Below are 11,876 nucleotides of genomic sequence, written 5' to 3' on the forward strand. Positions count from 1 at the left end.
GACGTTCCTCGAGGTGAGGACCTGTGAATGAAGCGTTGCTCGTACTTCACACTGATTTGCAAATAATCAAATGACACGAATCACCTGGAGGAAACCTGCTTCCTGCTGACCCGGCCATCAGCACACCTCTGACAGGTGGCAGCAGGAGGCTCCTCCCCCAAACCACTCCTACCAACCGGTGCTCTCCTAACCTCCCACATCCACAGGAGCGGGAGAGTAAAGCCACACACACACACACACGTCTGAGACGTGTGTTGCCATGTGGGGCCTCGTGGCTGCCGGGTCCGTCTTCTTCCCAGGACTCTTCCTCCTGTCCAAACGGGCTCTCAAACAGCTGATGGGATGGAGCGAGGGGGACGCCGCTGTCATGTCAACACGGTAGGAACACGCACACGTCAGAGGACATCACACTTGTCTTTGTCTTAAATGCAGTTTGAATTACGGAGGATGACTCCCCCAGAGGTCCCACAGTCTCATCACTGTGAGCTGAAGCTGCTGCAGATGCACTGAGACTGTTTTTGTTTGCTGTCATCACTTCGTGTCTCTTTGTGTCTCTTTGTGTCTTTGTGTCCCTTATTGTTTCTCTGTTGATCATTTTTTTGCCATCTTGTAGTTTTTTAAATCTGTCATTTTGTAGTTTCATCTCTTTTTGTCTCTTTGTAGTTATTGTGTATCTGTAGTTGTGTCTTTTGCACTGTTACGTGTCCATGTGAGTATTTGTTTTCCAACAATAAGGAAGCTGTCACCTCAAACAGCTCCTCGCTGGGACCTTTGCATTTATGAGACCTAAATGCTTTTATTTTATTTAGTTCTTTTTTTGCAGATTTAGATGCATCACGCAAACATACGACACGTGTGCAGTTAAAGTTCAGCTGCTTGTTTCTCTTGTTTCAGCTGATTTGATTATTGTCCTGTTTGTGCTCTCAGCCTGGTGTCATCCATCCAGTCCATCATGGCGTCCTCAGCCGGATGCATCATCGTGGCGTCCTGCAGGGACGTCATCGAGGACCGGTGAGGACGCCTCTGGTTCTTATTGTCTCGTCATCATTTTACCTTCATACTATTAAACCTTCCCTCTGTGGTCCATTTATCAACAGTGTCATTGTTATTATTCTTTTCTCATCAAAAGTTTCTCCCAGATTATTTTGAATTTCGACGTTTATTTTTGATTTGAACATTCAGCTGAATTCTCCCAAAGAAAATGATTTTTTTCTCCAGGAATAAAAATATATTTAAAGCTGCTGCAGAGAAGAGGTAAAGGCCTCAGCCTCAGTGTGAGGATTCAGTATGAAGCAAAGCTCAGCCGATAATCTCATTAACAATCTGAGCCTAATGTGCAGCAGCAGCAGGGTTATTTCAGTCTGAGACTAATCCTGCACGCTGAGCATGATGGGAAATGAAACTCAGAGGGACGACAGTGGAGCGCCGTGGTGGTCAGCTGGTTTCTCATTTCCCAGTCAAAGTGGAGCAAAGGTTTGAATCTGAGTCTGAGCTGCATTTGCTTATCAAATCACAGCAAGGAACTCTGGGAGTTCGTGCACCTACAGCTCAGCAGCAAGTTCAGTTTAGAAAATACACTTTTATCTCAAAAATAGGAAAGAAGGAAGGTTTCAGTGCTTTACCGCAGTAAAAGTATCCTGAAAACCTCCAATACACTTTAGAGCATTCAGGCTGCTGCACAGCTGAGCTTTTCATCCACTCACACGTCTCAGGAGTATCAGGGTGGTTTTGGAAAAGGTGCTGCTGGTTGTCCGTGCAGGGAGGAGGTCGGGGTGGACGGATGGAGCCACATAATGAATGTTGTTCTCCTTATTTCCATCACATCTCCTGATGCTCATATTAAACATGACCATGAGCTCAGTGTATTGTAACAGTTGCTGTTGTAATGCAGCGTATCACCACATGGCGGCGCCCTCGTTTTGTTCTTTTGTTTTGTTCTGAGCACTTCTGGAAAGTCAGAAGCCGTTGCTGATTCGCTCTCCACCTGCTGGCTTCATCTCCACCGCACGTTACAGTGTGCACAGTAATGAAAAAAGCTCTTTTTTTTCTAACTGTTGGATCAGTGTGATGTCACAAAGTTGGGATAATACAGAAGCCTCACCCACATGCTGTGTATGAGGGGCAGCCAATCAAAAGACAGCTCTCTCACAGGGAGGAAAAACTGGTTTCAGGATGAGCTGAGAGGCTCCAGTGTGAGACAAAGAAGGATTACTTGTAAGTGTGATTCATGCAAAGCTGCTTTAGAAGAAAGACAGAAAATCTAGAGCTGGAAATAAGAAGAGAACAGCTGAACAGAGTCTAATCAGATCTAAATGATTGTTTTAATTATTCACCTGCTTAGACGGAGGAAAAGGTGCCCAAAGAGGCTCAGACATGTCTGAACTGCAGCTTCTTCTACTTGCATTTCAGTGTGACAGCGCCCACTAGTGGATGCCCATGCTTACTGCAGTAAAGGAAGTCGGGTGACAAAGTGTTGGAGCCATGAAGTGAGTGCAGGGAGGAGGCCCGGGTGGATGTATGGGTCAGATAACGTTAAACTGGAGCACAGGGTGGTGTCTTGGATGTTTCTGGCCTAAATGAACCTGAAGTAATGATGCTGCTTCAGCCTCTCTCTCCTCCCTCTCTCTGCTCAGACATTGGCTGACTGATGCCTACATCTTATTTGCCACGCCTTACTTTGCCTACGACATCTACGCCATGTTTCTGTGTTACCGGCACAAGCTGGAGGTCAAAGGTCACGAGGAGGCGGGCCAAAGCGTTGGGTTGATGGTGATTGGTTACCTGCGCAGGGAGTTCCTCATGGTGCTGCACCACATCTTCATGGTGACCTTCTGCTTCCCCGCCTCTCTGGTAACTATGACAACAGCAAACATTGACAGTGACACATCCACCCTGATCATAGACTGTACACAAAGATGGACACCTTTGCATGAATAGAAGTGTCACGGCTGGCGGGGTGAGCCGTGTGGTGTGGAGGAAAAGGAGGACCCAAAATGCAGACAGCGACTGGTGATTCGAGTGAGGTTTATTTACAAGTGGTGGAGTGGCAAAAACAGGCAGTGAGGGAAGAGAATTTACAGAACAAAACTAAAACTGGGTGAGCTAAATAACAAACCGGAGATCATACGAATGGGGTGGGAGGCAGAGAGACGCAGACGAGGAACAGGACACCATGAAACACAGACGAGCCGACGAGGAGCACAGGCAGACACGCACTATAAATACACACACCAGGTAATTAGGAAATGGCAGACAGGCGGGGACACAGCTGGAACTAATGGACATAACGAGACACAACCCTACAAAGTAAAACAGGAAACACACAGACTGTTTTACATAACAACACGGGGACATGAACAAAGCACCGAGGACAGACACAGGTAGGGCTGAATATACACCAAACTTCAGGAAACACAAAACGCTGGGTCAAAATGACCCAGGACCATGAATAGAAGTCTATGAGAAAATTAACCTTCAGCTCATCTGATGTCTGAGCTTAGCGAACACTTTCCTGATGAACTGATGGTGGCAGTCGCTGGTTTCAGGTCTTACTGAATAAAACATGGAGTCGTTTTGGAGGTGAAAGTCCCAGGAAGTAGGCAAGGTTGTTGAGGTTCAAACAAACTGAAGTGCCGAAAGCTGCAGTTCCTCTGACGTCCACCGGAGGTCCCAGCGAGTGGCAACGAGTGCTACAAAAAACTTTAGTCTCAACAGAGCATTTGCTCCTTTATAAAAACGGTTTAAAACATATTCAGTCTTAAAGTTTAGGGGCGTGGCCTCTTTGGCTGTATCTGCAGCTAACTGAAGTCCCTGAACTGGTCCTCTAAACCAGCAGTCTCCAACCTTTTTTGCGCCACGGACCGGTTTATACCCGACAATATTTTCACGGACCGGCCTTTAAGGTGTGGCGGATAAATACAACAAAATAAAACTAGTACCGGTACCGAAAAAAAAGAAGATTTATTCATAACACACGTGAAAAGACCCAAGAAAACAGAGTTAACGATCAAAACGATAACAAAATAACGCTGAAAACCGATAAAAACCCTGAAAACTATACATTTCACACCTGAGCCTCAACTCTCGTGGCCCGGTACCAAACGACTCACGGACCGGTACCGGTCCAAGGCCCGGGGGTTGGGGACCGCTGTTCTAGACCATGTTTAAGCTGCTGGGGCCTTTGGGAGCATTTTTAATGATCTGACTGAGAATACGTCTGCTGTGAGGCTGCTGTACTAACAGACTGTCTCCAGTTTAGGTGGAATTCTACGATTTTATTCGGATGTAACTTGACTGTTATTGGCAAATATCTGTGTGATGCTCCCATACAGTTTATGATAACCAAGCTAGCTAGAATTAGCTGCTAACTTAGCGCTCTTCAGACCCTGTGGTCCAAATGTGATCACCTCCAAAATGCTAACACCGTGGGGTTTCCAGTGTTGAGGGTGACATCATGGTGGCTGCATCCATCGTCTTTGTACAGTCTGTTATTATAGTAAAATATGTGCACATTAAATTACAATTCCTCCTTCCTGTGTGTGTGTCAGCTGTGGAGGCAGGGTAAAGGTGATTACTTCCAGGGCGTCTTGTTTCTGGCTGAGCTCAGCACCCCGTCCGTCTCTCTGGGGAAAGTCCTGATCCAGGTAATCCACCTCCCTCCAACCTTTTGTGTGTGTGTGTGTGTGTGTGCATGTTTAGACATCTTTGTGAGTTGTCTGCTATACTTATGGGGACCAAAACCAGTCCCCACGAGTTTGAAGATGGTTTTGATGCTGAAAATGTGGTTTTAGTGTCAGGGTTACAGCTAGTTATGGTTAGGCTTTCATCTTTGATGGTTAGAGTACACGGCTAGCCAATGAAATGTCCTCACTAAGATATGAGCTAGAACTTTATTAATCCCTCGGGTGGGTTCCTCCAGGAAAGTCAATGAATGAAACGTGTGTGTGTGTGTGTCAGATACCTAAATTCATTCAGTGTTCAGTATTGATCTGGACTACCATAAAGAAGATCAAACAGATTCACTGATTGATTTAAGAAAACACACGAGGTCAAACGTTCCAACTTGATACGTTCACATTGAGACTGGTGGCAGGCTGCTGCTTGATGTGAAACCTCGATGCTCAGTCGAGAAAATCAGAAAACTCCTCGCTCTAAAACCACGAGTGGCTAACGCTAGCACGAGCACGGATGCTTTCATTAGCGGAGCACATGAGGACCCAGGAGGGTGAGTCAGAGATCAGGGTGTCCATGCAAAACACACTGACGCCACGGCGCCGGACACTGAAGGGAAAGTCAGCTCCTACAGGACGAGGCTGAGGGGCGGGTCACCTCTGACACAAACTTAAAACAAGTGTGAGCCCATAGAGAGGAAACCAGAAGGAGATTCAGAGTTCATCATGGAGAACTTTCCCAAAGGAAATGGGCAGGAAAGATGTGGAAAATGAACCGGCTCCTTTTTGCCTTTAGAAGATGTGAAGGAGTGAAAACTTGGTGGCTCGTGTTTGAGTGATCAGCAGTGGCTGCTTGAGCATTTCTTTAGTTTAGTCACTTGTTCTCAGCACTTTTTGGTCTCCTTCCATTTCTCCTTCTTTCGTCTCTCTACCTCCACACTGGACCATCCATCCTCGTGTCGTTCTCAGGGCTGCGGGGGGGCTGAGCCTATCCCAGCTGTTTGTAGAGGCAGGGTTCACCCTGGACAGGTTGCCAGTCTACACTCGACTATTCATTTCAATTTCATTTCATTTATATAGCACCAAATCACAACAGCAGCGTCTCAGGGCGCTTTAGGATAAAGACCCAACAATCATATGACCCCCATGAGCAGCACTTTGGGAAGGAAACAGAACCAGGCTGATTTTTTATTCATTAAATAATTAACTCATTGATTCATTAATCTACGTTTTAGTTAAATGACAGACTTTTACAAATCATCACTCAGTCAGTGTGTCGGTTTATAACTGGGGGCGTTGCTGTGACGGCGCCTCGTCGAGGCGAAAGAGTTCAGGTCTTAGGGGGTTAAATAACTGCAGCTTTAAACTGAAACATTTCCACCTCTAACCAGCTCCGTCTGCACGTTTGACGTCTCCTGTCATTATTTATTAAAATGAATGATTTGTTTTCTGTCTCGTTTCTCTTCATGACGATGATGATGATGACGATGATGATGATGATGTCTTCAGTATAAGAAGCAGCACACGCTGCTGCACAAAGTGAACGGCGTCGTCATGCTGCTCACCTTCTTCGGTTGTCGGGTCTTACTGTTTCCCTACCTGTACTACGCCTACGGCAGGTAAGCCACGCCCACCTCTGCTTTTGTAATAATGATCAAAAACAACAGTGATGATCTGCAAACACAAAAGCCCCCAAAATGAATCAATATTTGTTTGGTCGTTTTCCTCTTTTTTAAAACAACACAAACGCAAACAAGACAAAAATATTTCTCGGCCATTTATTGATTTATTGTGGAAAAGATGACCCAGCCTTACAGATCTATAAGGATCTATATCTCATTTAGTTATCAGTTGATTTAAAGGTGGACGTGGTTTGTGTCTCAGTGTTCAGTGAGAAACAGGTTTCACATAGAAACTGACGTTAAACACCAACACAGACGCTGAGCTGAGCGTAACGTTATCTTTTACTTTGTGTTATAAAATCAAACTATGTAGCAAATCAAATTAAATGAGTTCGACTTAATTTTAAGATATTTGTAAAATTCAACATAATCAAATAAAAAATGAGCCCGTTTACTCTGAGCTGAGGGCGCATGACCCGTACACGCACAGACGGGAACAGCTGAGCAGGAAAACCGTGAGTCACGAACACGTCACACTGATCTCACACAGCTGGTCACACAGTTACCGTGTTCGACGTCGGGCCCGAAGGACACGTCGTTCAGTGCAAGTACGTAAAAACATCCGCAGCGTGGCGGTTGAAGAAGAATGACTCTGATCTTTGTGAGCGAGAATCTTCTGACTCCTCAGAAACATCCAGAACGCTGCGCGACTATGAATCACACAAACTGAGAAGTTAAGATGATTGACACTTTTTAGCTGCTTTTTTCTCTGAAGGTTAAAAATATCAGAGTGCTTATTTTATTTTTCTTTAAATGTCTAACTTACATTCCAGTTCAGCTCGCCCCAAAAACCAATAACATCTGTTTTCTATCCAGTTATAAATCTTATAAATGATCAAATCTTCCAAATAACTTTGAAATTTACAGATTATATTTTGATGTAAAACTTTTTTCCGCTTGTCTTCGACTCATTTGACTTTATGTAGAAACTTAAACATGTTTTAAGATGATTCTTTGTCACACTGCAGAGAAACTGAACTTTTGGGTTTGAACTGACTTCGAGTTGTTCATGAATGTCTGAGCCACATCTCATCGCAGCTTTGCAGGATTCAGAGTTCAGACTAACTTTAGGAAGCCAACAGAGGGGCCTCAGAGATATAAAACTCCATGATGACCTGACACAACCAGAAACATTCAAAATAGTTCTCGATGTTTTACAGTTTTAAGTATTCGTCTTCGACATGAATGTTTGATTAAAAAAAAGTATTAAAATGTGAGTGTAACTTTGATCACAGCGCCCCCTGCCTTGTGTTTCAGGTATGCATCAATGCCGATGTACCGGGTGCCCCTGGTGGCCCCATGGCAGTGTAACCTGGGGACGGCCCTGCTCTGGCCTCTCCAGCTTTACTGGTTCGCGCTGATCTGCAGAGGAGCTCTGCGCCTGTTCACCAAACGCTCAAATTCACCACCTGCGATTCTTAAAGCCGACGGCAATGTGGGCCCAGCTAACAGCTGCACAACCAATCAGACAGCTGGTGGAGGAAGAGGAGAGTAATGTAATCCGATCGAGTGACGTCTGCCTTCAGAGCCAATCAGATTAGCAGGGGGGCGGTGACTGTTACAAACAGATGAGTGTTTCTTCTCGTTTATGGTAAAAGTTCCAAGGAGACGTAGACCCATTATTGAATGGAAAAAGGAGGAAATGAACATTAGAAGCGTCAACAAGTTTAATCAGAAGGGAGACGACGGCTGTTTGTCGTAAAACCACACAAGAAGAATCAGGATGATCACGCTGACGTTTACGAGATCATACGAGGAGCAAACCTGTACCCCGACCTGTAAGGACAAAAGATCAAACTTTATATAAAAAGGTAGAAATGGTTTGTGTGAAGATGATGATAATCGGTTTAAAGGGAGCAGAGAAATCATCCTCTAATATTAACTTCATTTAGGAGTCCCACAGGGATCAACATTGGGCCCACTGTTATTCACTCTGCACAAACTGTTCGTCTCCAACGTTCTGCAATCGTCACAATTCTGTTCTGTAACATTTCTGTTTGGTTGAGCTCATTTTAAATCTCTAATAACCACTTTTCTACAGTTCAAGAGCTTTTGTGCACACGTGGAACAAAAAAGTAGATGCTACTGAGAAGCAACTTTTCTTAAACAGTGAAAACAGTTATGATTGTGTGATTATATCATCTCTGATAAAGGAGTCCAACAGGGATCAACGTTAGGCCCCCTGTTATTGCACATGAACTCAGTTTATTAACTGTATTGATCGTGTCAGGATCCAATCTGCTAACCACTGATTAAGAATATATTAAGGAATCAAAGTATTACATATTTATCAAACAGGTTTTTGGGGGACTATTAAATAGCATATTTGTAGGTGCAGAGGAGTCACACTGTGAGCTACACTGGGCCTCCATATATTCGTTAAGTTCATTAAAGTTTGTAGTGGTTCTCTAATAGGTGCCTTAGTTTTTCCGATGTTCCCAACAGTAAATATTGTCCAGCTTCATTCTGCAAAGTCAGTTTTGAAGCCGATGTTAGCTCTTCCTTTTCCCCCCACGAGCACAGCAGAGCCTGCGTTGATATCCAACATCAAAGCTATTCAAGTGTTTACAGTCGTCTTCACCTCTGCATCACTTTTAGCTGAAGAAAGGACTTCTTCCTCCTGCGTACATCATCATCATCATCATCATCTGCACTGTTTATGCTGACAATACCATCTTGAGGATTCACGACTTCATTAACAATTTGACCGGTGTGTGTTTAACAGTGCCGACGCCTTTAAATAAACAACAACAACCACAGGCCTGTTTGTTTGTTTGTTTTCTGATCCTCACTCATGGGACTCAGTTTCACGTCGGCTCGTTTGAATCTTGTGTCTTTCTACAAAATACATGTTGATCAAAGATCTTCCTGAATTAATAAATTTGACTTAAAACTGAATATTTGACATGAATTTTCTGCACTGATCATCTCTTTATGAAGCATCAACAATGACTTTTACCCATGTTTTAATATTATTTTATTATTATTTCGTTTCCAGGTATTTCTCAGGGATAACAGTTAACTTAACCCCCCCACCCCCCAGCTTACTGAGGATGACAACTGCTTTTTAAATTTATTTATTGTTTACAGACAAATCACATTAAGAACATCTGAATGTCCATCAGGATTTACTAAATCAGACTCATTTATTTTACAAAGTTCATTTCTGTAGATAAACTTTGTAAAGGTCACAGGTTGACGTTACCTGTACAGGTGTCAGTTTTGTGCTGTTTTCTTCAGACTTAAGGAAGTTTGGGAATTATAGTTTTCTTTTTCAATTTTAAATTTAATGTCATTAAACAAGGTGAAATATTCACTGTAGGATTATACATGCTAATCATAATAGCAAAGCACATCTCAGGTTTGTTTTAATCACCAAACTTAGAAATAAATAAATAAATAATAATAATAATAATAATAATAATAATAATAATAATAATATATAAAATGAAATTGGAAATTTGAATTTAAAGTCAAATGTTCAGAAATCAGAAGAAATCGTTCTGTGGATAAACACGTCACATTTTCACTGATAATCCTGTGCAGCAGCATCAGTCAGAGCAGAGATGTGGAAAAGCATTTGTAAATAAAGCACAGACACAGCAGCTGGAACACGTTTCAGTGATTAGGACACAAAATGAACTCAAACATCAGAGACGGCAGCTTCGTCACGCTCACCGCCTTTACAGAGTTGGGAAATATTTACACCTCAGCTTCACCAGTTTGACCCAGTCAGAGATGTTTCACCTGCTGCATGAGAGCTTTCAGGCTGAGCATGCGCACCACAGTCACACAGCTAACATCTGCAGCAGCAACTGCAGGGAAAGTGATTTTATGCAGGAAGACTGAACCCACAGTTACTTCAACAGCAAACCTACAAAACACTGCCGTCTGTAAGTGTGCTCACATCCCTCTGTGCTGTGCAGGTCTACATCCTGCTTGTTATTCATGCCTAATAAACTGTCCCATCCCTGCTCTTACGTTTACTGCAGAAACATCTTTAAACCAAATGAGTCCACGCAGCTCTTCATTAAACTTCTCTCTTTAGATGAAACTCTTCAGATTGTTCTGGAAGGTGCCCACAGACATGATAACGAGGGAAGCACAGAGCATCAGTAATGTACTCGCTCAGGTTTATTATTAACGTTTGTAACAGACCCGAGGCTTTGCTGACACCTGCTGGCCAGTTGTTGTACTGCGGCTTTCACACAGTCCTGAAGCTGAACCATCAGATCCTTTATATTTACTGTAAACATGATTAAATATGAGGATTTGAACGAATTTTAAAGACTAAAAACTACTAAACCTTTTCCCAGCAGGTAAGTTTTTTTTAAATTTTTTTAAATTCCACCATTGACTTTGTAGTTTGAATCAGTCTTTATTGGCTCAGGTCATCCTGTATAACCCCGCCCTCCGGGGACAGATTAGTTGACTCCTGGTTTAAACTTACTGCAGAAGAATAATCAAATCTAAATAATTTGCAGAGGTTTTTTGGAAGATGGCAGGTGTTCACGTCTATCCCAGTCAGTCCAGGTTCAGACGCTCTGAATAAAATTTGTTTTTTCTAATAAGTATTTTCTTCTCTGTGGTTCTGGAGGGGTTTTTTCCAGGTGAACCTTTTTTAAAATCCAGTAACGTCACTTTGTTCTTAAATCCTGACTTGGTTTCTCAGGTTGGTTGTTCAGCTTAAAGAAAGAGCTTATAGAAACACATTGAGCTGCTTTAACAACAAGTTTCTCTTTGATCGTCACTATAAATGTGAGGAAATATAAATATTACTCAGATTACTCTGGAAGGTAACTACAGATATTATAATTAAACAACATCTGAGTAGCAGGAGCTGAAGTGTTTCCGTGTCACTTAATCCAGTTTAAATATCTCTGAATTTTTAAAAAATCATAAATGATTTTGTTCTGCGGGGTGGAGAAGTCCCCGAGTCTCCAGAGAGCTCCACCTTTTTGTAATTCTAACAATATTTTCTTGTTCTCATGAATCCTGATTTCAGGATTATTCCACAAGCACAGATTTTACTCCTGTTTTTAAAAATCACAAGATTTTACTTGTGAATCCCGTCATTCACATAAATCCGGTCAGAAGATGACGGGTTGTTGAGTTTCTCCCTCTAACATCATAAATGGATGTTGTGCTCATACAAAGATCAACTCTTTGTGTGACGTTTGATAAAATAATCAGAAACACACAAACGGACACAGAGAGACTTTTTATTAGTATTTTATTTTTTCCATGATGACACAAAGTAAAGATCAAAACAGTCACTGAAAGGACAAGAAGAGACCCGAGGCAGCAGACTCATCGAGCTCCGATGCAGCACTGCAGCGAATATCCTGCAGGCTGGACAACACACCTGACTCTGTAAGGTGGCCCGGCGGGGGAGCTGAGCATGAAGATCCATCCTGAGCTGTCAGACAACACCAAATATGGCCCAAAGAAAACCTGCAGCACAGTGACCACAAAGTTCTGTACAGAAGAACTAACCGGCTAAAAGGAGGCCCAACATGAAGCT

The 11,876-nt window shown here is 42.9% G+C and overlaps 1 protein-coding gene across 1 annotated transcript; it reads left to right on the top strand.

Moving 5' to 3' along the window:
- The first annotated feature begins 258 nt into the window (after positions 1-258).
- Positions 259-8,349, top strand: tlcd3ba (TLC domain containing 3Ba). Its single transcript, XM_087840386.1, has 6 exons — positions 259-378; positions 928-1,011; positions 2,634-2,850; positions 4,548-4,643; positions 6,180-6,289; positions 7,610-8,349. The coding sequence occupies exons 1-6, from the start codon at positions 260-262 to the stop codon at positions 7,845-7,847; spliced, it is 864 nt and encodes a 287-aa protein (XP_087696512.1). The 5' UTR covers position 259; the 3' UTR covers positions 7,848-8,349.
- Positions 8,350-11,876: the final 3,527 nt, after the last annotated feature.

Source organism: Neolamprologus brichardi, chromosome 4, assembly GCF_056152115.1.
Source record: "Neolamprologus brichardi isolate AB-2024 chromosome 4, ASM5615211v1, whole genome shotgun sequence".
Taxonomy (NCBI): Eukaryota; Metazoa; Chordata; class Actinopteri; order Cichliformes; family Cichlidae; genus Neolamprologus; species Neolamprologus brichardi.

Excerpts from the sequence above, each read along its gene's own strand:
- tlcd3ba (XM_087840386.1), top strand. The coding sequence starts at position 260 with ATGTGGGGCCTCGTGGCTGCCGGGTCCGTCTTCTTCCCAGGACTCTTC. Across the intron at positions 1,012-2,633 it reads AGGGACGTCATCGAGGACCG|ACATTGGCTGACTGATGCCT; the intron begins GTGAGGACGCCT and ends CTCTCTGCTCAG. Across the intron at positions 2,851-4,547 it reads TCTGCTTCCCCGCCTCTCTG|CTGTGGAGGCAGGGTAAAGG; the intron begins GTAACTATGACA and ends TGTGTGTGTCAG.